The 24,697-nt window shown below is 43.6% G+C and overlaps 1 protein-coding gene across 3 annotated transcripts in view; it reads left to right on the forward strand.

Annotated features, from left to right (window-relative positions):
- Positions 1-24,697, forward strand: part of llgl2 (LLGL scribble cell polarity complex component 2) — a 195,586-nt gene that overhangs the window by 146,230 nt on the left and 24,659 nt on the right. For all 3 annotated transcript variants that reach the window (XM_059948976.1, XM_059948975.1, XM_059948978.1), the window contains exons 10-15: positions 1,156-1,310; positions 2,373-2,590; positions 8,844-8,911; positions 16,201-16,354; positions 18,106-18,210; positions 20,486-20,778. In XM_059948976.1, the coding sequence (XP_059804959.1) occupies positions 1,156-1,310; positions 2,373-2,590; positions 8,844-8,911; positions 16,201-16,354; positions 18,106-18,210; positions 20,486-20,778 (993 nt within the window). The remainder of the gene's footprint in view (positions 1-1,155; positions 1,311-2,372; positions 2,591-8,843; positions 8,912-16,200; positions 16,355-18,105; positions 18,211-20,485; positions 20,779-24,697) is intronic.

Consider the following 24,697-nt stretch of genomic DNA (forward strand, 5'->3'; position numbering starts at 1 on the left):
TTCTTGACAAAATTCTCTGTAGAAGTGGTTTGCCATTGCCTCCTCTGGCCAGTGTCTTTACGATACAGGTGATCCCAGCCATTAACAATACTCTTTCAGCGATTGTCTGCCTTGTCACGTAACCAGCTGCTCATATGACCATCCACCACCTACTCCCATGCTTCACGTGACCCTGATCAGAGCATGCTACACCCTGCAGGCTAGTGGAGTCGAGGAGTGTTGTACTCCTTTGGTAGAGACTTACCTCCACCCCACCTCCCATTTAGCTGCATCACTAAGTAATAAAATAGCATCCTGTGTAACTACAGAATTTCTCTTCCATCTCCTGTCTGCATGAACCAGTAACTTAAATGTGCTACCTTGGATGTGGTATTTGGCCTCTTATGGATCAAGTTTTAAATATTATTTCTGTTCATGTAATCCCTGTACTTCTGATTGTTGTCACTTGCCCCAGTCAGTTTCACACTGTTTGCCCCATTCTAAACTATTTGAACTGATCTCAATGAGAGTGTGAAAAATAATCATCCAGCAAGGCACGTTACAATCTTCGGAACTTAAATGTAGTGTTTAACAAATCAGATAATAGCCACTTCCAACATTTTCATTCTAAATTTCCAGCATTTCCTCCAAATTCCTTTGATTTCAGATCATCAAAATGTAGGACAGGATGGAAAGGTAATAATGCCAGATAGATTGAAAACCTGCTGGAGGTACTTAACAACACAGTACCTGATGGAAGTATGAAAAACACTTCGTCCTATGTTCCTGATGGCTTGTAACTTGAATATGTAAGGGTTGTGGAGGTTCTGGTCAGAATTTTTCAGTCCTACTGGAGATATGGTGGGCAAGTACCTGAAAATTGTGACTGATAGGGGTATCCCCAAGAGGAGTACCCCTAACAGCTTTTTGGCAGTCTGTCGAATGACTGAGAAATACTGAGACAAAACTTGATGATGATATTAAGGTTTTTAGGAAAACGAAGAATAAACAAAATATTCCTTGTAAAAAGCATGTGGGATTGAACAGACAGTGATTGTACAGATTTTTTCAGCAGAACGTTGTGGTAGTGGGGTGAGATGCATTGTAGTAAGCCTGTGCCACGGTCACTGCTGTCTTGTAATGTAGCACATTACAAGGAAACATTTTTTTTTACAGAGCTCCATTCGTCATCTTCAAAGGAGGGATGCCTCGTGCCAGCTATGGTGACCGGCACTGTGTTTCTGTTTTACATGGATCCAAGCAGATTGCATTTGACTTCACCTCTCGGGTTATTGATTTCTTTGTTGTTGATGAAGGTGGATCAGAATCTGGTAAGTGGCCTTGCCTGTCTATATACAAATTAGTGGCAAAGTTTTTTTTTGTCCTCAGTTAGTCTATAATATGATTTAACTTGTTAAGTGCTTTCTGCTGAATCTCCTTTGGGGCCACTCTGAATGAAGAAATATAAAAGATCCACTGCAAGTAAACTGAGGCATCAGTAACATTTGCACTGCTGATAGACCTCAGAACAGAGGTGGCAGCTCAAATCTGGACATCCTCAAGACACAGAGTCTTTCCCGAAGGAAATCAGTATATAAACACTGTCAACTCCTTTTACTGGGTTTGCTGCCTTTGTTCTTTGTTTTGCCACAAGCAAGCAAGTCTGCAGGTTAATTCTCCCCCTCAGTCTGTGTGCCTCAAATGAAGACAATTGTTTCTTGCTAGTTAGGTCTTCACAATATTTGGTTATCTTCATACTTATTTTTGGCAGCTGTAAATGTTAGCATTTGCTCATATAAAACCAAGTTATTGTTATAGCCCTTAATTTTGCCACATCAGTTAAACCTGCAGAAGTTTAAATTTGCTTTGTTTAAAAGACAAAGACATCTTTGTAGTGAATGTAAGTAAACAGGTTGAAACCAGGGTATGTTGAAACTTCGGAAATTGTTTGTCTATGCTGAAATGGGTTCCCTTGTAACACTGGGGTAATGGAACAGGTGGCCAGATTATGCCAAGTTAACCATTGAAGATGTTGTAGCTGGCAGTTTCAAGGTCACTAAGACCTCTCCCTTTGCCTTGACTTCATATTAGATTTATCCCCACAAGTTAGTGACTAGTATTTATATTTGAAAGATGTGGTCTGATAGACCTGTTGTCCAAATGCTCCCAAAATTCCATGTTCAGCTTTACCTGAGCTCCAGGTATTGACCACCCCTGATTTTTATTCCAGAGGACTTGCAGAAATGGCTAGTGATTTCAACTCTTTAGTTGCTGCAATCGATGTTTCTAATGATGTACATATGGAGGGTGATGATGTTTCATTTAGTCCCACTATTATTGATGATATCATGAGAATGTGCTTCTCCTTGAAACCTTCACCTTGTTTTTCCTAGATTGCAATGACCCAAGTGCTCTGCTGGTTCTCGCAGAGGAGGAGCTGGTAGCCATCGACTTAAAGACACCTTCGTGGCCAGTGATACAGTCTCCATACCTGATCCCTCTCCACTGCTCAGCAATAACCTGTTCCCACCATGTCTCCAACATTCCCATTAAACTCTGGGAGAGGATTATTGCTGCAGGCAACAAACAGACCACCCACTACTCCAGCAAGGTACAGCTTCATGATATACCTTTTGGGGAGGGAGAAGTGATATTGGTACTTCAGGAAAAGGAGGCTCTTCTGTGGTCATTTAACTGAAACTGCCAGCCTTTGTAGACGATACTGAGCTGCTGACAAAGGTCTTTCGGGCGAGAGCGGGTGTTAATCAAATAGAGCTTACCACTGAACCATCGAAGGTCTTGACACAGAAAACTGCAAGCTCAAAGCTGGGGAATGTCAAAAAAGTGAGACATTTAGAGGAGCCAAAATCTTTGGTCGGGAATTGGAGGTAACCGGTGCAGATGAGTAGATAATTCAGTAGAAGAGGATTGCAAATGCTTGAAAGGTGTTTTGATAACCTGTGGTTTGGTGTTTACTATTGTGAGGTGTCTTCTCCTTGGTAATGTATGTGTACACTATACGCAGGGGGATGAGTAATGCTTTAAACATGATGGGTGGCAATTTCAATGCAAAGAGTGTTGTAGGAAAGGCAGGTGAGCTTGGGGCATGAATCAGCACGTGGAATTGTGACATTATAGCCACTAGTGAGACTTGATTGCAGAAGAGGCAGGGTTGGCAGCTCAATATTCCGGGTTTCCATTGTTTTAGACGTGAAAGAGCAAGAGGGATGGCATTACTAGTCAGAGAAAATGTCACAGCAGTGTTTGGTTAGAACAGACTGGAGTGCTCGTCTGGTGAGGCTTTATGGATAGAACTGAGGAATAAGAAAAATTGATGGAATTATATTATAAACCATGTAACAGTCCATGGGATTTAGAGCAAAGTTGTAGAGAGATTGCAGACTGTTGCAAGAAACACATGGTTGTTATAGTAAGTGATTTTAACTTTTCAGATATTGACTGAAACTACCATTCTGTAAAAGGGCTAGATGGGAAAAAGTTTGGCAAATATGTTCAGTAAAGTTTTATTAATCAGTACATAGAAGTCCCAACTGGAAAGTGATACTGGATCTCCTATTAGGGAATGCGACAGGGTGGGTGGCTGAAGTTTGTGTCGGGGAACACTTTGCATCATATGATCATAATGCCATTAGTCTCGAGGTAATTGTGGAAAAGGATAGGTCTGGTCCTTGGGTTGAAATTCTAAGTTGAAGAAAGGCCAATTTTGATGGTATCAGAAGGGATTGGCCAAAGGTGTACTTGGTAGTGGGATGAGTAAGTCTGTGCCAGAAATTTTGGGAGTACAAGAGTTTGTATGTTCCTGCTGGAATCAAAGGCAAGGATAACAGTTTTAAGGACCCTTGTTTTTGACGGTCTAGGCAGGCAGGAACAAATGAGGTACTTGAGTATAAGAAGTGCACTCGGAACACTGAAAATCAGAAGGTCTCAAAGACGGCATTGGATTGCTGTAGCAGACAAGGTGAAGGAAGATCCTAAGGGCTTCTACAGATATGTTAAGAGCAAAAGTATTACAAGGGACAAAATTGGTCCTCTGGAAGATCAAAGTGGAAATCTGTGCATTGGGGGGGGTGGATTTTAAATGGATTTTTTGCATCTGTATTTACTCAAGCGATAGAAACATTCTACGGATGTGAGGCAGTGCAGCAGTGAGGTCGTGGACCCTGTACAGATTACCAAGGTGGTGGTGTCTGCTATCTTGAAGCTAGTTGGGGTGGATAATTTTCAGGATCTAGCACGCTGTTCCCTCAGATCCTGTGGAAGGCTAGTGCAAAAACTGCAGGGGCTTTAACAGAAAGAGTTAAAATATCCTTAGCCACGGGAGAGGATAGTCAATGTAGTTCCGTTGTTTAAGCCAGTGAGCCTGACATCAGCAGTGGGAAAGCTGTTGGAAGGTCTGAGGCTCTTCACTGGTCAGGGTCGACCATGGATGTTACTTGCCAGCTGTTTACATGATACGCAAGCTAGACAGGGCAGTACAATATAGAGAGAAAGCTGTTGCCCAAGCTACAGGCTCCCCCTCTCCAAGCATCTGATGAATCCAAAGGAATGGCAGAGACAGATACAATTTTGCGGGGTCATCGGTCAGCATTGAACTCAGTGTAGTACTGCCTTGGGGATTCCAGCTCTGGATTCGTGATTGTCACTATGGCTTTTTGCATGGCAGGTTGTGTCTAACCAATCTTGGAGCTTTTCAAGCAAGTTACCAGGAAAGTTCATGAAGGCAAGGTAGTTTGTTGTCCGACAAGATCTTACATCGTCAAGTCAAGTTGCTTTTATTGTCATTTCGACTATAACTGCTGGTGCAGTCCACAGTAAAAACGTTTTTCAGGACCATGGTGCTACATGAACAATACATGGGAAGTTGGTCAAGAAGGTTCAGTCAATTGACATTCAGGATGTGATTAGTGGTGTGCTGCTGGTTGCCATCTACATCAACGATCTGGATGATAATGTGGTAAAGTGGATCAGCAAACTTGTGAATGACGTCAAGATTGGGGATGCAGTAAACAGCGAGAAAGACTGTCCGAGATCTGGACCGTCTGGAAAAATGGCAAACATTTTTAAATAGGATTTAGATAGATAGATAGATACTTTATTCATCCCCAAGGGGAAATTCAACATTCTTCCAGTGTCCCATACACTTATTGTAGCAAAACTAATTACATACAGTATTTAACTTAGTATAAATATGATATGCATCTAAAATCACCCTCCCTAAAAGCATTTATTAATAGCTTTTAAAAAGTTCTTAAATACTTTACTAAAGTGCATTGAGTGGTAACTTAAGCTCAGTCCTAACCCCGGCACTTTAACATGTCTTGCCCCTGGTGGTTGAATTCTAGAGCCGAATGGCGTTGGGGAGTAATGATCTCTTCATCCTGTCTGAGGAGCATTGCATTGACAGCAACCTGCCGCTGAAGCTGCTTCTCTGTCTCTGGATGGTGCTGTGCAGAGGATGTCCAGGGTTTTCCATGATTGACCGTAGCCTACTCAGCGCCCTCCGCTCTGCCACCGATGTCATACTCTCCAGTTCTGTGCCCACGACAGAGCCCGCCTTCCTTACCAGCTTATTAAGACGTGAGGCGTCCCTCTTCTTAATGCTGCCTCCCCAGCACGCCACCACAAAGAAGAGGGCGCTCTCCACAACTGACCGATAGAACATCTTCAGCATCTCACTACAAACATTGAATGACGCCATCCTTCTGAGGAAGTACAGTCGACTCTGTGCTTTCCTGCACAGGGCATCTGTGTTGGCAGTCCAGTCTAGCTTCTCGTCTAACTACACTCCCAGATACTTGTATGTCTTAACCTGCTCTACACATTCTCCATTAATGATCACTGGCTCCATATGAGGCCTAGGTCTCCTAAAGTCTACCACCATCTCCTTGGTTTTGGTGATATTGAGACACAGGTAGTTTGAGTTGCACCATATCACAAAGTCCTGTATCAGTTTCCTATACTCTTCCTCCTGACCATTCCTGATACACCCCACTATGGCCGTGTCATCAGCAAACTTCTGCACATGGCAGGACTCCGAGTTATATTGGAAGTCTGATGTGTACAGGGTGAACAGGACCGGAGAGAGCACGGTCCCCTGCGGCGCTCCTGTGCTGCTGACCACCGTGTCAGACCTACAGTCTCCCAACCGCACATACTGAGGTCTGTCTGTCAAGTAGTCCGTTATCTAAGCCACCATGTGTGAGTCTACTCCCATCTTTGTTAGTTTGTGCCTTAAGATCCTGGGCTGGATGGTGTTAAAGGCACTAGAGAAGTCCAGGAATGTAATCCTCACAGCACCACTGACCCTGTCCAGGTGAGTGAGGGATTTGTGCAGCAAGTACATGATAGCATCCTCCACTCCCACCTTCTCCTGATATGCAAACTGAAGAGGATCCCGGGCGTGCCTGGTTTGTGGCCTCAGATTCTGTATTATCAACCGCTCCATGGTCTTCATCACGTGCGACGTCAAAGCAACAGGTCTGAAGTCATTCATCTCCCTTGGTTGTGGTTTCTTTGGTACCGGGACAATACAGGATGTTTTCCACTGTCTGGGTACCCTTCTCTGCTCCAGGCTCATGTTGAAGATGCGCTGAAGGGGTTCTCCCAGCTCAGACGCACAGGCCCTCAGTAATCGTGGGGATACTCCATAATGCAAACAAATGTAAGGTGTTGCCCTTTTGGAGGTCCAAGCATGGGTCATAGACAGAGAGCAGTAGGACAGAGGGATCTGGGATCCATAATTCATTGAAAGTGGCTTCACAGATAGATAGGGTTATAAAGAAAGCTTTTGGAACATTGGCCTTGATAAATCAATGTATTGAAAACAACAGATGGGATGTTGTATTGAAGTTGTACAAGACATTGGTGAGGCCTAATTTGGAGTAGTGTGTGTAATTTTGGTCACCTACTTACAGGAAAGATGTAAATTTTCTCTGCACTCATTCATCCTTATTTACAAGGATGTTGCTGGGACATGAGGACCTGAGTTGTAGGGAAAGGCTGAATAAGTTCAGACTCCATTCCCTAGAGCATACAAAATTGAGGGGGTTATAGATAGAAACATAGAAAATAGGTGCAGGAGTAGGCCATTCGGCCCTTTGAGCCTGCACCGTCATTCAGTATGATCATGGCTGATCATCCAACTCAGAACCCTGTACCTGCTTTCTCTCCATACCCCCTGATCCCTTCAGCCACAAGGACCATATCTAACTTCCTCTTAAATATAGCCAATGGACCGGCCTCAACTGTTCCCTGTGGCAGAGAATTCCACAGATTCACCACTCTCTGTGTGGAGAAGTTTTTCCTCATCTCGGTCCTAAATGGCTTCCCCTTTATCCTTAAACTGTGACCCCTCGTTCTGGACTTCCCCAACATCGGAAGCAATCTTCCTGCATCTAGCCAGTCCAATCCCTTTAGAATTTTATACGTTTCAATAAGATCCCCCCTCAATCTTCCAAATTCCAGTGAATATAAGCCCAGTCGATCCAGTCTTTCTTCATATGAAAGTCCTGCCATCCCAGGAATCAATCTGGTGAACCTTCTCTGTACTCCCTCTATGGCAAGAATGTCTTTCCTCGGATTAGGGGACCAAAACTGCTCACAATAGGATGTGCTTTTTCACTGAGGTTGGTTGAGACTGTTGGTAGAGGCTGTTGGTTAAGGATGAAAGATGAAATGTTTAAGGGGAAAATGAGGGGAACTTTTCACTCAGTGTGGTGAGAGTGTGAAACAACCTGCCAGCACAAGTGGTTGCAGGTTTGATTTTAGCATTTAAGAGAAATGAGGTCCCAGAGCAGGTAATTGATACGTCCTCACAGAGCACCAAATGGGAGAGGCTGTGTTAGGGAGAAACCATGGGGCATTTGGCTGGTGAGGAGCAGCTGCAAAGGGGTTTGGTGTTGGGATTGGTTTGTGCTGTAGTGAGTGTGACAGTTGGCCTGGAGAAGATGTGGACTTTGGAGACAATAAAGAGGAGCTGTGTGGTGTCATGATGAGTGGGATGTGGAGGTTTTAACATTGATTTAGCCTGGTGATGATGTAGTTTTGCAGGGGGAACTGGTGGGTTTGTGGGGCCAGGTTTATATATGATAAAACTCTGCTTTTGTCTAATTAATTTGCTGGGCATGTTTAAAGGGCAGTGTGTAGACCTATTCTCTATTTTCTCCCCCACCAATTTACCTCTAATTGCCTTCAATTAGGGGCACATGAATGCAGGTTAAGCACAGGCAAGGCTTACACTGGGGAATCTGGGCAAAGAGCCCTCTGCTGGTGAGGGAGGTCACTGCAGACATTGAAATTAGTTTATTGTTGATCGCGTATTGATGTAGTGAAAAGCTTGTCCTACATCTGTTCATACAGATCAGATCACTACAGTGCATTGAGATGGTGCAAGGTAAAACAATAAAAGGGTACAGAAAAAAGTACAGTAGCTACAAAGAAAGTATAGTGTAGGTGGACAATAAGGTGCAATATCATAACGAGGTAGATTGTGAGGTTGAGTCAAGCTATTAAACTACAGAACCATTAAATAGTCTTGTAACAGTGGGTTAGAAACTGTCTTTGAGCCTGGTGGACCATGTTTTCAGGCTTTTCTATCTCCTGCCCAAAGGGAGAGGAGAAGAGAGAATATCAGGTGGACGCGGTCTTTGTCTACATTTCTCGCTGCCTCAGTAAAGCAGCCAGCAGAGTCAGTCCATGGAGGGGAGAGAGGTTTCTGTGATGTGCTGACCTATGTCTTCAACTGTCTGGTGAAATTGTTCTTAAAATCCACGTGAAAGTAGGTGTCAAGACAGATGCTTGAATTATCGCTGCTAGTTTCTATTGTCTTTGCATTGTCTTTCCAGCCGTGGCCTATCGATGGTGGGTACAGCACTGCTCCTGAACCTCTGCAAAGAGACCTCCTCCTCACAGGGTAAGGCCAGACTATCAAAGGTCTTCAGCTGAATGGGACCTTGCACAGTGATGCTGTGTCTGATGTGCCTAGATTACATGTCTCTTTTACTGAAGTTCTTTCTTGAGAGTTATATGAAAGCTAAGTATATATTAAAGGGACACAACACAGATATAAGACCACAAGACTAAGGAGTGGGATTAGGCCAGTTAGCCCACCGAGTCTGCTCCACCATTCGATCATGGCAGATTTATTATCCCCCTCAACCCCATTCTCCTGCCTTCTCCCTGTAACCTCTGACGCCCTTACTAATCAAGAACCTATCAAATTCTGTTTTAAGTCTACCCAATAACTTGGCCTTCACAGCCATCTTCTACATCCCCGGCTAATGAAATCCCTCCTCATCTGTTCTAAAGGGACGTCCTCCTATTCTAAGGCTGTGCCCTCTGGTCTTAGATTCCCGCACTTCAAGAAACGTCCTCTCCATGTTCACTCTATCTAGGCCTTCCAATATTTGATAGGTTTCAATGAGATCCCCCTCATTCTTAGCTGCAGTATGTATACATCCAGAGCCAACAAGTATCCCTCAAACACTAATCCTTTCTTTCCCGGGATCACTTGTATGAGCCTGCCTTGGGCCCTCTCCAATGCCAGCACACCCTTTCTTAGATAAATGGCACTAAACTGCTCACAATACTCCGTGTGGCCTGACCAATGCCTTGAAAACCCTCAGCATTACAAACCTGGCTCTGACATTCCAGTCCTCTTGAAATTAATGCTAATGTTTCTTTTGTCTTCCTTACCACCATCTCAACTTGATTTCCACATTTATGACACACACTGATAACACCCTATCTTCTCTGACTTCTGGTATAACTACACTAAACAAATGAATGAGCAAAAATTTCTAAAACTAAATGAAGCTAAAACTGAAATGCTTCTGGTTGATCCCAAAGCTAAAAGGGATAAACTTATTGATAAACTTGTGAAATTAGTAGCTAGCCTCAGTATGACCCGTGATTCAGATCTGAGTTTTAAATCCAGAACAGCATTTCTACACTCTGTCATGCAGTGATGCTGAAAAACTAATTCATGCCTTTCCATCGAATAGACTAGATAACTATAATGCCCTTTTTACTGGCCTTCCAAAGCAAATATTGACAAACTCCAACTCATTCAGAACACCGCTGCTAGACTTTTAACTGAAACCAGAATGAAGGAACATATCACTCCCATCCTAACTGCTGTGCATTGGCTTCCTGTATCTCTTACTGAACATTCCCAAACCAAAAGCTGTGTGGATGAACCAGGAGGTAAGTTATCTGCTGAAAGCTAGATCTGTGGTATACAAGTCTGACAACCCAGGTCTGTACCAGAAAACCAGGTATGATTTGCGGAGGGCTATTTCAAAGGCGAAGAGACAATTTCGAAAAAGGTTGGAGGCGACATCGGATGTATGACATCTCTTGAAGGCTTTGCAAGATATCACTTCCTACAAAGCAAAACCCAATAGCATGAATAGCAATGATATTTCACTACCAGAAGAACTCAACAGCTTCTATGCCCGCTTTGAAAGGGAGAACACAACTCCAGCTGTGAAGATCCCTGATGCACCTGGTGACCCTGTGATCTCCATCTTACAGGCCAGTTTTTAGACTGTCTTTAAAGAGAGTGAACCCTCACAAGGCAGAAGGTCCTGATGAAATACCTGGTAAGGTTCTGAAAACCTGTGCCAACCAACTGGCGGGAGTATTCAAGGACTGCTACGGGCAGAAGTCCTCACTTGCTTCAATAAGGCAACAATTATACCAGTGGCTAAGAAGAGTAACGTGAGCTGCCTTAATGACTGTAGCCTGGTAGCACTCACATCGACAGACTGGACTCCTGCCTCAGCAAGGACCTGGATTTGCCTATTACCACAATAGGTCAACGGCAGATGCAATCTCAATGGCTGTTCACAAGGCCTTGGGTGTTTGTGTTGTCCAGGTGGTCTATGTCAGGAAGCAGTTTATCGACTATAGCTCAACATTTAATACCTATCAATGTATCAATGCAATCATAAAGAAGGCAAGACATCGACTACTCTTCATTAGGAATTTGAAGAGATTTGGTGTGTCAACAAATAACACTCAAACTTCTATTGATGCACCCTGGAGAGTATTCTGACAGGTTGCATCACTGTCTGGTATGGAGGGGCTACTGCACAGGACCGAAAGAAGCTGCAGAAGGTTGTAAATCTAGTCAACTCCATCTTGGGTACTGGCCTACAAAGTACCCAGGACATCTTCAAGGAGTGGTGTCTCAGAAAGGCAGCATCCATTATTAAGGACATCCAGCCCCCAGGACATGCCCTTTTCTCACTGTTACCATCAGGTAGGAGGTACAGAAGCCTGAAGGCACACAGTCAGCGATTCAGGAACAGCTTCTCCCCCTCTGCCATCCGATTCCTAAATGGACATTGAACCTGTGAACACTACCTCACTTTTTAAATATTTATTATTTCTGTTTATTGCATGATTTTTAATCTATTCAATATATAAATACTGTAATTGATTTACTTTTTTTTTCTTCTATATTATGTATTGAATTGAACTGCTGCTAAGTTAACAAATTTCACGACGCGTGATGACAAAACTGGTTCTGATTCTCTTAGGTTTGATTTTAATTTGTTTTTTAAAGCTCTTAATGCTGTGAGACTGGAGTACATCACGTAATTGGTTTTTGTTTTATAATCCTGCACAGGCTCTCAGGTCGTCTTCCGCCTGTCTCTAAAATTTAAACAATCTCCCTCAAAAGATAATTGGCAAGTCAGCTCCTAAACTGAATTCAATACTTTAAACTATAAGGGATGCAGACTCGGTGAACAATTTTAAATGCCAGCTCATAACCTATTTATTTAACCTTGCTTTTAACTAACATCTTTTGATTTTTATTATTATGTTTTTTTAGTTTTCATGTTTGTATTTTTATCCCATTGTAAAGCACATTGAACTACAGCATCTGTACAGAAAATGCTCTATAATTAAAGTTATTATTTTTTTCTCAGCTCAAGCTGGTAAAACCTGAGGCAGGGGCATAGTTAAGCACATTCATTTCTCAATTTCTAGAAACTTCCAGACTATTCTATTGGTGTTCAGTATTGTGGCTTTCTGAAGATTCACATAAATATTGCTGTATAGTCATAATTGTTTAGTATTATTGTGCAGTGACTTTGGGACGATGCCAGTTGTAGATATTACTATCGGGACAATGTATTATTATTATTAACCTTTAGGGAATCCTGCATGAGGACATCCCTTTGCACTTCCCATATTTGAAATTGCTCAACACACACAAAATGCTGGTAGAACGCAACAGGCCAGGAAGCATCTATAGGAAGAAGTACAGTCAAAGTTTCGGGTCGAGACCCTTCGTCAGGACTAATGGAAAAAGAGATAGTAAGAGATCTGAGGGGGGAGGAGGAGGGGTGAAGCTAAGAGTCTGGAAGTTGATTGGCAAAAAGGATACAGAGCTGGAGAAGGGGGGAGTATCATAGGATGGAAGGCCTTGGAAGAAAGAAAGGGGGAGGGGAGCACCAGAGGAAGATGGAGAACAGGCAAGGAGTGATTGTGAGAGGGAAAGAGAGAAAAAAGAAAAATAAATAAATAGGGATGGGGTAAGAAGGGGAGGAGGGGCATTAACAGAAGTTGGAGAAATCAATGTTTATGCCATCAGATTGGAGGCTACCCAGACGGAATATAAGGTGTTGTTCCTCCAACCTGAGTGAAGAATAGGAGGATGACGAGAACGAAGGTGGGACCACTAAAGGATAAAGAGGGCAACATGTGCCTGAAAGTGGAGGAGGTTGGGGAGGTCCTAAATGAATATTTTGCTTCAGTATTCACAAGTGAAAAGGATCTTTATCAGGATGAGGTCAAAGTAGAGCAGGCCTGAGTGCTGGACAAGGTGGAAATTAAGGAAGAAGTGCTGGATCTTAAAAACATTAAGATGGCATTTTTGCAAGAGACAGGGTGGGAAGAGGAATTGTTCAGGTAGCTGTGAGAGTCCATGGACTTATAGTAGATATCAGTAGATAAGCTGTCATCAGAGATGAAGACAGAGAGATCAAGGGGAGGGAGGTGTCAAAAATGCACCGGGTAAATTTGAGGGCAGGGTGGAAGTTGGAGGCAAAGTTGATGAAGTCAACAAGTTTAACATGTGCAGGAAGCAGTGCCAATGCAGTCGTCAGTGTAGCAAAGGACATCAGTAGATAAGCTGTCTCCAGAGAGATGAAGGAATTTGCTCCCCATTTAGAATATAGTCTGTCTTTATTCCTTCTACCAAAGTGCATGACCATACACTTCCTGACACTATTCCATCTGCCATTTCTCTGCCCATTCTCCCAATCTGTCTAAGTCCTCTCTACTTCCTCAATATTATTTGCCCATCTGCTTATCTTTGTATCATCCACAAACCTGGTCACAAAGCCATCATCCAGATCATCGACAAATAACATGAAAAGAAGCAGTCCCAAAACTGACCCCTATAAAGCACCACTGGTCACTGGTAGCCAACCAGAAGAAGCTTCCTTAATTCCCACTCTTTGCCTCCTGTCATTCAGCCAATCTATCCATGCTGCATCTTTCCTGTAATACCATGGTTCTTGACTTGTTTAGCAGCCTCGTGTGGCACACTGTCAAAGGCCTTCAGAAAATCAAAATAAACAACATCCACTAATTCTCCTTTGTCTATCCTGCCTATTATTTCCTTAAAAAAAATCCAACAGATTTGTCGGGCAAGATTTCCTCTTAAGGAAACCATGCTGATGTTGGCCTATATTATCATGTGACTGCCAAGTACCCAGACGCCACATCCTTAACAGTCAACTCCAGCGTCTTGCCAACCGAAGTCAGGATACCTGACCTATCGCTTCCTTTCCTCAGAGTCCAGTGACATTTGCAATTTTCTCGTCCTCTGGAACAGTTCGAATTTAGTGATTCTTGAAAGATCACTACTCATGCCCTCCACAATTTCTTCAGTGTACCTCTTTAACAACAATGGTGTGTAGTCCATCTGGTCCAGGTGACTTATCTACCTTAGACCTTTCAGCTTTCAAAGAACTTCTCCTTATTAATGGCAACTACATTCACTTTTGTTCCCCTACACTCAAATTTCTGGCATATTGCTGATGTCTTCCACAGTAAAGATTAATGAATAATATTTAAGTTCATCAGTTTGTTTATCCCCCATTACTACCTCTCCAGTGTCATTTTCCAGTGGTCAGGTAGCCACTCACTCTCCCCTTGTACTTATATATCTGAAAAAACTTCTGCTGTTGCCTTCATTTAATTTTTTCTCTTCATTGCTTTTTAGTTGCCTTCTCTTGGTTTTTATAAGCTTCCCAATCCTCTAGCTTACCACTAATTTTTGCTATATTATATGCCTTTTCTTTTGTTTTTATGCTGTCTGACTTCTCTTGTCAGTCACAGTACTCCTCATCCTCCCTTTAGAATACTTCTTTAGCATGTGTCTATCTTGTGCCTTCTGAATTTCTCCCAGAAACTCCAGCCATTGCAGTTCTGTTGTCACCTCTAAACACCCAGTCAGGAATGCTGCTCTAAAAAGCCATTTTGTAGGCATTCTACATATTTCTTTTGGGATTCACAGTTCTGGTCACCGAATTATAGGAAAGATATCAACAAAATAGAGAGTGCAGAGAAGATTTACTAGAATGTTACCTGGGTTTCAGCACCTAAGTTACAGGGAAAGGTTGAACAAGTTAGGTCTTTATTCTTTGGAGCGTAGAAGGTTGAGGGGGGACTTGATAGAGGTATTTAAAATAATGAGGGGAATAGATCGAGTTGACTTGGATAGGCTTTTTCCATTGAGAGTAGGGGAGATTCAAACAAGAGGACATGAGTTGAGAGTTGGGGGCAAAAGTTTAAGGGTAACACGAGGGAGAATTTCTTTACTCAGAGAGTGGTAGCTGTGTGGAACGAGCTTCCAGTAGAAGTGGTAGAGGCATGTTCGGTATCATCATTTAAAGTAAAATTGGATAGGTATATGGACAGGAAAGGAATGGAGGGTTATGGGCTGAGTGCAGGTAGGTGGGACTAGGTGAGAGTAAGCATTTGGCACGGACTAGAAGGGCTGAGATGGCCTGTTTCCGTGCTGTAATTGTTATATGGTTATATGTGATTCAGCACCTATCTGCTTTTCCCAATCTACCTGCAAGTTGAAAGCCCCCATGACAACTATAATATTGCCCTTATGTTCGTTTTCTCTCTCCCATTGTAATTTGTATCCCACATCCTGACTACTGTTTGGATGCTTGTATATAACTTCCATCAGAGCTAAAAGCCCAGTGACTTACTGAGTCAGTGCCAACCATTAGTCACTCGTTTATGCAAATCCCATATTAAAGACTGTCATTGTCACAACATTCTCAAAGCTTTCGACAGGTTCTGCCACACAGCGTACACACTAGGAGCAATTTACAGTATTGATTTAACCTACCAATCCACACATGGGATGTGGGAGGAAACCCATGTGATTGGAGGGGGATCGGGCAGACTCAGACACAGTACCCAAACCTGGTCTCTGCCCCCATTGAATAACCAAGCACAGCAAACTGTGTGTCTCCAAACAAGAGGGTGGAATACTTGGGAAAAGCCTTCGGTAAGTTAGTAACGTGAACGCATGAACTTCACTGCAGCTGCAGGTCAGACCTAGGTATAACTTTGCGTGTAAAAGGCAAAAGCTCTCTCTGGCAGCTTGTTGCATTAGTCTGCAGAGCCTGCCTAAGCTCAAAGAAATGTGTATTTCCAAGCACAGACTTGCTGTGTGATTCTGACTTGACAACGTTTCTCGGCATAGTTTACAAACACTGGGTCTTATCCCTAAGGTGCTTTTATTTTCTTATTTAAAATAGACAAGTGCCAAAACTAAATTCCACTAACCTCTGGGCTTTTTATTATTGAAATGAAAGAAAAACTCTTCCTTCAAATGTTTTCTTCAAAGCCAAATACCACATGGTGACAGCATGTCTGAGCTCTGCTTGAATTGCTGAGAGAAGGGGTTTGGGTGCTAAATATTTGCTGTGGGAAGTGTGTGAGGTTTTAGTTCACATTCTCGGCTTGGCTTTCTGACTGGGGTTTGTTGGTAGAGGACAATATTCTGCCACTGCGGTCTGGATCAGCCTAGGATATGGGGTAGATGTTACAACTCAAGCTAATGGGTAATTCCAAGTCAACGCATGGATCAAGGTGGAATTCCTGGAATTTACTTGTCCTGCATCACTGTCTGTGTTGTCATTTGCTCCTCCACTGCAGGCATGAAGATGGAACAATCCGTTTCTGGGATGCATCAGGCGTGTGTCTAAAGCCTTTGTATAAACTCAGCACAGTCAATGTATTTGTCACAGATGCCGATCACAACGACAACCTCAATCAGTCTTCAGAGGATGAGTGGCCGCCCCTAAGGAAGGTACGAGCTGTCTGTTTGCATTAAAGTGTGGAGCATCTGTAACTAGGGATCCGCAGCAATGCAGGCAACCTTAGGCCTGCCCATCAGTAAAACCCAGACCTGATTCGGGAAGGGCACATTGAATCTGCCCCAAGGGACTGGAGGGCTCTGAAGCCTCTGGTTCTCCCACCCCTTTTGTTTTGGATGCACATACTAAATGTGAAGTGGAACACAAACTTCCCTACTCACACCATCATCTCACTGAGTGTCAATGTGAGATTTTTGCATCATTCCTACTGCAGTCGGCCCTCCTTATCCACGAGTTCCGCAAATCGAGAAAACCCGGAAGTGCTCTTCCAGCACCTGTTTTTCAAGCATTACAGACTTTTTTTTTCTTGTCATTATTCCCTAAACAATGCAGTATAACAACCATTTTACATAGCATTTACATTGTATTAGGTATTATAAGTAATCTAGAGATGCAAGTATAGGATGTGCGCACGTTACCGTGGATCAGGATAAAAAAAAATCAGAAGTTCTCTTACTATGTAAGTCAGAACAGGTACATGCGGTATTATTTAGCGTCAGTGAGTCAAACGTTTGTCTCAGTATATAGTATATATTTTACTTTTCTATGCGTATAAAACACTTAAAACGTATGGTTCAGCATTGGGCTCAGGAAATTCCCGAGTTCGATCCAGTGACAGACCACTTCCGAGCGCGCTCTCCATCCGTGCCTGATTGATGTGGAGGATCAAAAACCCAAAACCCAATAATTAACCACTGCATTGCTTAGTAATAATTGGAGCTTTCATCAGGGCAGGGCCTTTCTCGCTTTATCTTTTAAAATTGTTCCGATCGTTGACCGACTGTAGCCTGACACTTTTCCAATGACCGATGGCGTTTCACCTCTTTCCAATCACTTTATCATTTCCACTTTATTTTCAATTGTGATTATGATTATTTTTGTGAACAGAAACACTACGGATTGAGAGCTCCGCTGCCAGGTCCGAATGTCCACCACACTGAGACAGGTTAAATAAGGTTTGGGGTTCCGCTGGGTCCTAAGGTCCACCACAGAGACTGGAGCATCCACGTTTTTTGGTATCCGCGAGGGGTCCCGGAACCAATCCATCGTGGATAAGGAAGGCCAACTGTATTCCTATTTACTATAAACATCACCATTTTCCCAGTATCCTGCCCACCATCTGCACTTTCACCAAACATTTGCAAGAGGAGGTGAACAATGTAACTGAGTTCACTAGCACCTCATGAACCTGTCAACTCCTCCACGAAAGCTGAGCAACAGGTGCGTGGAGTATCAGTACCTGCAGTTTCCCCTCCAGTTTGAAAGTAATATATTGCTGGTCAATCTAAATATTGGAACTTGTTCACCAAGTCAGGGATTACCTTTACCTGAAGTCCTGTAGTTCAAGATGGAAGATTACTACCACTATCATCTTAAGGGCAATCAAAAATGGGCAAAAGAAAACAGCTCTAACCAGCATTAAGATACTGAAAAATGGGTACATTGTTTATCAGCTTGCCTGAAGGGCAAGGGTGTCCATCTTCTCAATAATTCTGTGGAGTGCAGTTAAAAATCTGCCCTCGAGGCACTTCTGCAGCAGTGGCTCTGAAATGGGGCTTGCTTTCGTCTGAGTAAGTGGCAGTATTTCAGGTGCATGGAACATCCAGCTGTACTGAGGTCAGCTCTGGAGGTTTTCCGTTAGCTTTCTGTAGTAGATTGGTTAAGACTGTGTCTGTTTTTACAGGTAGGCTGCTTTGATCCATACAGTGATGATCCCAGGCTGGGCATCCAGAAGATTCACTTGTGCAAGTACAGCAGCCACTTGGCAGTAGCTGGCACAGCTGGACAGGTGAGTACTGGTGCTCTTCGTATCTCCAACCATCTTGACAATGACCTGTAAATTACTACTCTCCCACAGACCCTCCTGTTTCACACGCACTACTTGAAGTGAATCAGTACCAAGATAAATTTTCAAAGACTGTAACACAAAAACTATATATTTCTGATGGTTCCGACCCCTCCACAACCCTGTCATGCCCACCACTCCATCCCTCCTCCCGAGTCTGCTACCAAAATTGTGTACTTCACATTGATATTGGAAGACACATAAGAGATGCAACAATACTCATTCAAAGAAGTTAGTAACCTGCATTGAGTTCCCGTTTCGATGCACCCTCTTCTGGGTTTATGCTCTAAACAGCTCTCAGCCTTGCGTCATTCACTTTTGCTCTGTCAGCTCTGTGCTTGTACACTCTTGTTGCTTGTTACTGTGCTTGTTACTGAGTTGTGCCTGTCATTATTAACCTTGCTCTGTTTTTGGTTTATTTTTGTAAAAGTTAGGACGTGTATAGTCTCCTAAATCAGATTCCTTTATTAGCACATGTGGCTCTTGTTTTCAGCACCTGCGGAATCTCTTGTGTTTCCTCTTTTTGTGTTTAAGCTCCTGAAAGCCTGTTTATTCTCTCTGATACTGAGCTTCCATATCTATCACTTTGTTTTTTTAGCTCTGAGATTTCCAATGTCCTTGCTGCCCTTGTGCGTTTGATGTTGTTTCTGGCCATCTGCTGAAGCTTATCATCTTACTTGCTTTGTGTACCTTATTATCAGTCTGTGTGTACCAGTCTGTCCTTCACACATGGTTTGCTATGTCTTGTCACATTTTACTACTGTCTTATTACTTGTTTTTAGCCTACTTGATTAACAAACTTCACATAAATATAGCATGACTATATTCCTAAACAGAAGACCCCCTTGCTACAAACCTCGGGTACAAGAGTCAAATCCTGTACTGTATGGATGTGTATCAAGTGTCTCAGAATCTCCTTGCGTAGCTGCAGAATGTTGGTGTGGAAGTGGGTGGGTTCTTGCTGGTCCAGTGCCACTGATGACCTTGTTTTCCTCTGCAGAATGTTGGTGTGGAAGTGGGTCTTGATGGTCCAGTGCCACTGATGACCTTGTTTTCCTCTGCAGAATGTTGGTGTGGAAGTGGGTGGGTTCTTGCTGGTCCAGTGCCACTGATGACCTTGTTTTCCTCTGCAGAATGTTGGTGTGGAAGTGGGTGGGTTCTTGCTGGTCCAGTGCCACTGATGACCTTGTTTTCCTCTGCAGAATGTTGGTGTGGAAGTGGGTCTTGCTGGTCCAGTGCCACTGATGACCTTGTTTTCCTCTGCAGAATGTTGGTGTGGAAGTGGGTCTTGCTGGTCCAGTGCCACTGATGACCTTGTTTTCCTCTGCAGAATGTTGGTGTGGAAGTGGGTGGGTTCTTGCTGGTCCAGTGCCACTGATGACCTTGTTTTCCTCTGCAGAATGTTGGTGTGGAAGTGGGTGGGTTCTTGCTGGTCCAGTGCCACTGATGACCTTGTTTTCCTCTGCAGAATGTTGGTGTGGAAGTGGGTGGGTTCTTGCTGGTCCAGTGCCACTGATGACCTTGTTTTCCTCTGCAGAATGTTGGTGTGGAAGTGGGTGGGTTCTTGCTGGTCCAGTGCCACTGATGACCTTGTTTTCCTCTGCAGAATGTTGGTGTGGAAGTGGGTCTTGATGGTCCAGTGCCACTGATGACCTTGTTTTCCTCTGCAGAATGTTGGTGTGGAAGTGGGTGGGTTCTTGCTGGTCCAGTGCCACTGATGACCTTGTTTTCCTCTGCAGAATGTTGGTGTGGAAGTGGGTGGGTTCTTGCTGGTCCAGTGCCACTGATGACCTTGTTTTCCTCTGCAGAATGTTGGTGTGGAAGTGGGTGGGTTCTTGATGGTCCAGTGCCACTGATGACCTTGTTTTCCTCTGCAGAATGTTGGTGTGGAAGTGGGTGGGTTCTTGCTGGTCCAGTGCCACTGATGACCTTGTTTTCCTCTGCAGAATGTTGGTGTGGAAGTGGGTCTTGATGGTCCAGTGCCACTGATGACCTTGTTTTCCTCTGCAGAATGTTGGTGTGGAAGTGGGTGGGTTCTTGCTGGTCCAGTGCCACTGATGACCTTGTTTTCCTCTGCAGAATGTTGGTGTGGAAGTGGGTGGGTTCTTGCTGGTCCAGTGCCACTGATGACCTTGTTTTCCTCTGCAGAATGTTGGTGTGGAAGTGGGTGGGTTCTTGCTGGTCCAGTGCCACTGATGACCTTGTTTTCCTCTGGCAGGTTTTGGTCATGGAGCTGAATGATGAGGCTGTGGATCAGACAGTGGCCTACACTCTCGTGGACATTCTGCAGGATCAGGACACGTTCAAGTGGAAAGGCCATGAGCGGTTGAATCCACATGAGGACTTGGTTCACTTTCCTGCTGGCTTCCAGCCGTTTGCCCTAGTGCAGTGTCAGCCTCCAGCGGTTGTCACATCACTTGCCTTGCATTCAGAATGGAAGCTGGTAACGTTTGGCACGAGTCATGGCTTTGGCCTCTATGACTATCAACAAAAATGTACTGTCATGGTCAGGTCAGTTGAAGAAATGGTCTGTCCCTGTCGAGTTGTGGTGCGAAGTTCACTCTGCTCTTTCGTTTGGGTCCCATTTAAATTGATGCTCAGTCTTGTGTGGCTGCAGCAACTTTTCTTTGAATCTTGTATTTTGTCTAAGATGAGCATAAAGATGGGCTTTTTGGCAAGTGCTTGCATTTATATTGTGCACCAACCTTCTCTGATTTCTTTCATGACACCCCATCTGCGTTATCCTGTTCCTTGTTCATCCATCTTGTCCCTGAAATAATTTCCTCATATTCCATGTGACAGGGAATTCCACAGTTATAATGCAAATTTTAACCTGAGTTTCCATTGGATCTGCTTTTTTATTTTCCCTGTTTCATCTCAAACTGAAACGTCCTCTCGCCTCCAATTTGCACATGGATTACCAATTAAACAAGGTTAGAAAGTTGAAGTTTGTACGTAATGTACTGGAGAAGTGGGCAGACTGGGAGCTATACAAGTGTGTCTACGATATTAAGACTAGTTGGGAAGATACGTCGCAGCGAGGAGATTGGATGTAAATGAGTGAGTGGGCAAAATCTTGGCAATTGAAGGTTAATGTGGGAAAGTGAGGTTGTGCACTTTAGTAAAATCATTGACAAACAGACTATTGTACATTGGAAATAATTGAGGGATCTCGGTGTCCTTACGCATGAATCAGTTACCAGGCGCATGCAGCAAATGGTTTGGAAAGCAAAGGGCATACTAAGAAGGCTGGAGTTGGGAAATGAAGTATTTTTCCAATTGTCTAGGGTGTTCACGAGGTCACACGTACTATGTACAGTTATAGTCTGCTTAAGAAAGAATAGAGTAGCAATTTGCTGAGCCAGGTCATCGATCATGCAAGGCTGTAGCTGGGAGTGATTACCCAGTGTGAATCGGGCACAGTGGGGATCACACTTCTGGATGCGCCTCCATTCCTGTTTACCTCTGCATCAGAGGGTTGCCCTACGTTGAGCAGTTAGAGAAGTTGTATCCTTTGGAGTTTAGAATAATTAGTGGTAATATTATTTGAAAGCATACAAGGTCCTGAGAGGATATAATAAATACTGAAATGTCTGTACAACTGGCAGTCCCTCAAATGAGGGGACATGTTACAAAATCAGGAAATGTTTTTTTAAAACTGTATGAATTAATTGCAGGGTGATTCTGTGGAATTTTCCACAGGGAGACTTGTGGAGAGTAAATCATGGGAGGTATTTAAAGAGGTAGATAAACCTTTGAGACATGAATGATTGGGAATTGGTACAAAAGAGGAGATCAGCCGTGATTGTATTGAATAACAGGAGAGACTGAAGGGGTGTGCTGGCCTCTTCCTCTTGTGTCCTTGTGTGAAGGGAAATGGGAGTGAGTGGGCTATTCAGCCCTTCTTGGCAATTATTGAGAGGAAGGCTGATCTGTTTCTGAATTCCAGCGCTCAAGCTACTTGTCCATCACCCTTGGCGTTGGAATTGGAATTGAGCCAATGTTTACTCTTTGTGGGAGAGAGTTCATCTCTTGCCCTCTACTATGGTGCCTGAATGCTTCAGATTCCAAGGGACGTTCATCATATTTCTCAATATTACATGTTCTGAGGAATGCAACCCATAGTTTATGTAATCATCCCCCATAATCAACAAGGTCCACAGTGAACATGTAACAACTAGGTCTCAGTACAGGTGTATATAACTAGAGAACTGGAGTATAACGGGTAATATTTCATTGCCTTCTAACTTTTTCGGTGATTAGTAGATGAAAACTGATGAATATCCTTCAGGCTCCTGCTGCCTTTGGCTGTTCTTTTAAATGATATGCTGATCCAAAATGTTGATTTGTTGATCCAAAATGGAAGACCTGGCACTGAACTGCAGTGAAATCCGTTCACCTGTTAGTTTGGTCCTATGTACATCAGTTTAGAGACATACATCAACAGAGTGTGGAAATGGGCCCATTAGCCCACCAACCTACATTTGTCTATATCCTTCTAAACCCCTTTTATCAAAATGTCTTTTAAATACTATTAGAAACATAGAAAACCTACAGCACAATACAGGCCATTCAGCCCACGATGCTGTGCCAAACATGTACTTACTTTAGAAATTACCTAGGGTTACCCATAACCCTCTATTCTTCTAAGCTCCATGTACCCATCCAAGAGTCTCTTAAAAGACCCTATTGTATCCGCCTCCACCACTGTCACCAGTAGCCCATTCCACACACTTCACATACTGTGTATATTTAAAAATAACTTACTCCTGACATCCCCTCTGTACCTACTTCCAAGCACCTTAAAACTGTGCCCCCTCATGCTAGCCATTTCAGCCCTGAGAAAAAGTCTCTGACTATCCACACGACCAGTACCTCTCATCATCTTGTACACCTCTATCAGGTCACCTCTCATCCTCCGTCGCTCCCAGGAGAAAAGGCTGAGTTCACTCAACCTATTCTCATAAGGTTATTGTATTTGCCTCAACCACTTTAACTAGCTGCTCATCCCTTTATGCGTGAAGGAGCTGTTACTTAGGTCCCTTTGAAATCTTCCACTTTTTGCCTTTAACCTATGTGCTGTAGTTTCTTAATTGCCTTTCTTTGGAAAAAGACTGTACATTCATCATACCACGGATCATTTTTTTTTACATCCTATTGATCACCGCTCAGTCTCCAATGTTCGAAGTTAGTGTGGCATGGTAGTGTAGTGGTTAGCACAACGCTTTACAATACCAGTGACCTGCGTTCAATTCCCACCACTGCCTGTACATTCTCTGTGACAGCATGGGTTTCCTCCCACAGTCCAAAGACTTAGTAGGTTAACAGATTATTGTAAATTGTCCTATGATTAAACCATGCAGCTCGAAGGGCCTATTCCATGCTAAATATAAATAAAGGAGTCCTAAGCTGCCCCTCCTTTCCCTGTAATTCAGCCCTCCCTTGTAAATATTCATAAATTTTCATGAAAACAAATTTGATTATTTGGCTCTTACTTAAATAAATTAAGAATTTATACTATTTATATTCCCAGTCTTTTGTTTCCACTTTGAGTGTTTGTCTATCAAATTCACAGAATACTCACACAAGAATGATTTGTTTCCATTGCGAATGCCATCTTCTACCACCCAACCAGATCTTTTTATAGTTCAATGAGATCCAGTTTTTACAAGCTTACCAATGTAGAACTCACTCGGATGTCTGTGAAATCGATAAAGTATATTAGTATATGAACTCTGCCTACAGTCCTTGCTGCTTGAGAAAGGCAGCCAGCTCAATCCCACCCATCCTCTCTCCCCCCTCCCCCCGTCATGAATTCATCGTTCTGCCCATGAACTCTGCCTACAGTCCTTGCTGCTTGAGAAAGGCAGCCAGCTCAATCCCACCCCCCCCCCGTCATGAATTCATCGTTCTGCCTATGAACTCTGCCTACAGTCCTTGCTGCTTGAGAAAGGCAGCCAGCTCAATCCCACCCATCCTGTCTCCCCCCTCCCCCCGTCATGAATTCATCGTTCTGCCCATGAACTCTGCCTACAGTCCTTGCTGCTTGAGAAAGGCAGCCAGCTCAATCCCACCCCCCCCCCCGTCATGAATTCATCGTTCTGCCTATGAACTCTGCCTACAGTCCTTGCTGCTTGAGAAAGGCAGCCAGCTCAATCCCACCCATCCTCTCTCCCCCCTCCCCCCGTCATGAATTCATCGTTCTGCCTATGAACTCTGCCTACAGTCCTTGCTGCTTGAGAAAGGCAGCCAGCTCAATCCCCCCCCCCCCATCATGAATTCATTGTTCTGCCTACAGTCCTTGCTGCTTGAGGACGGCAGCCAGCTCAATCCCACCCCCCCCCCGTCATGAATTCTTCATTCTGCCTACAGTCCTTGCTGAGAAAGGCAGCCAGCTCAATACCCCCCCACCCCCCCGTCATGCAGAAGA

The sequence above is a fragment of the Hypanus sabinus genome, chromosome 23 (genome assembly GCF_030144855.1).
Source record: "Hypanus sabinus isolate sHypSab1 chromosome 23, sHypSab1.hap1, whole genome shotgun sequence".
Lineage (NCBI taxonomy): Eukaryota > Metazoa > Chordata > Chondrichthyes > Myliobatiformes > Dasyatidae > Hypanus > Hypanus sabinus.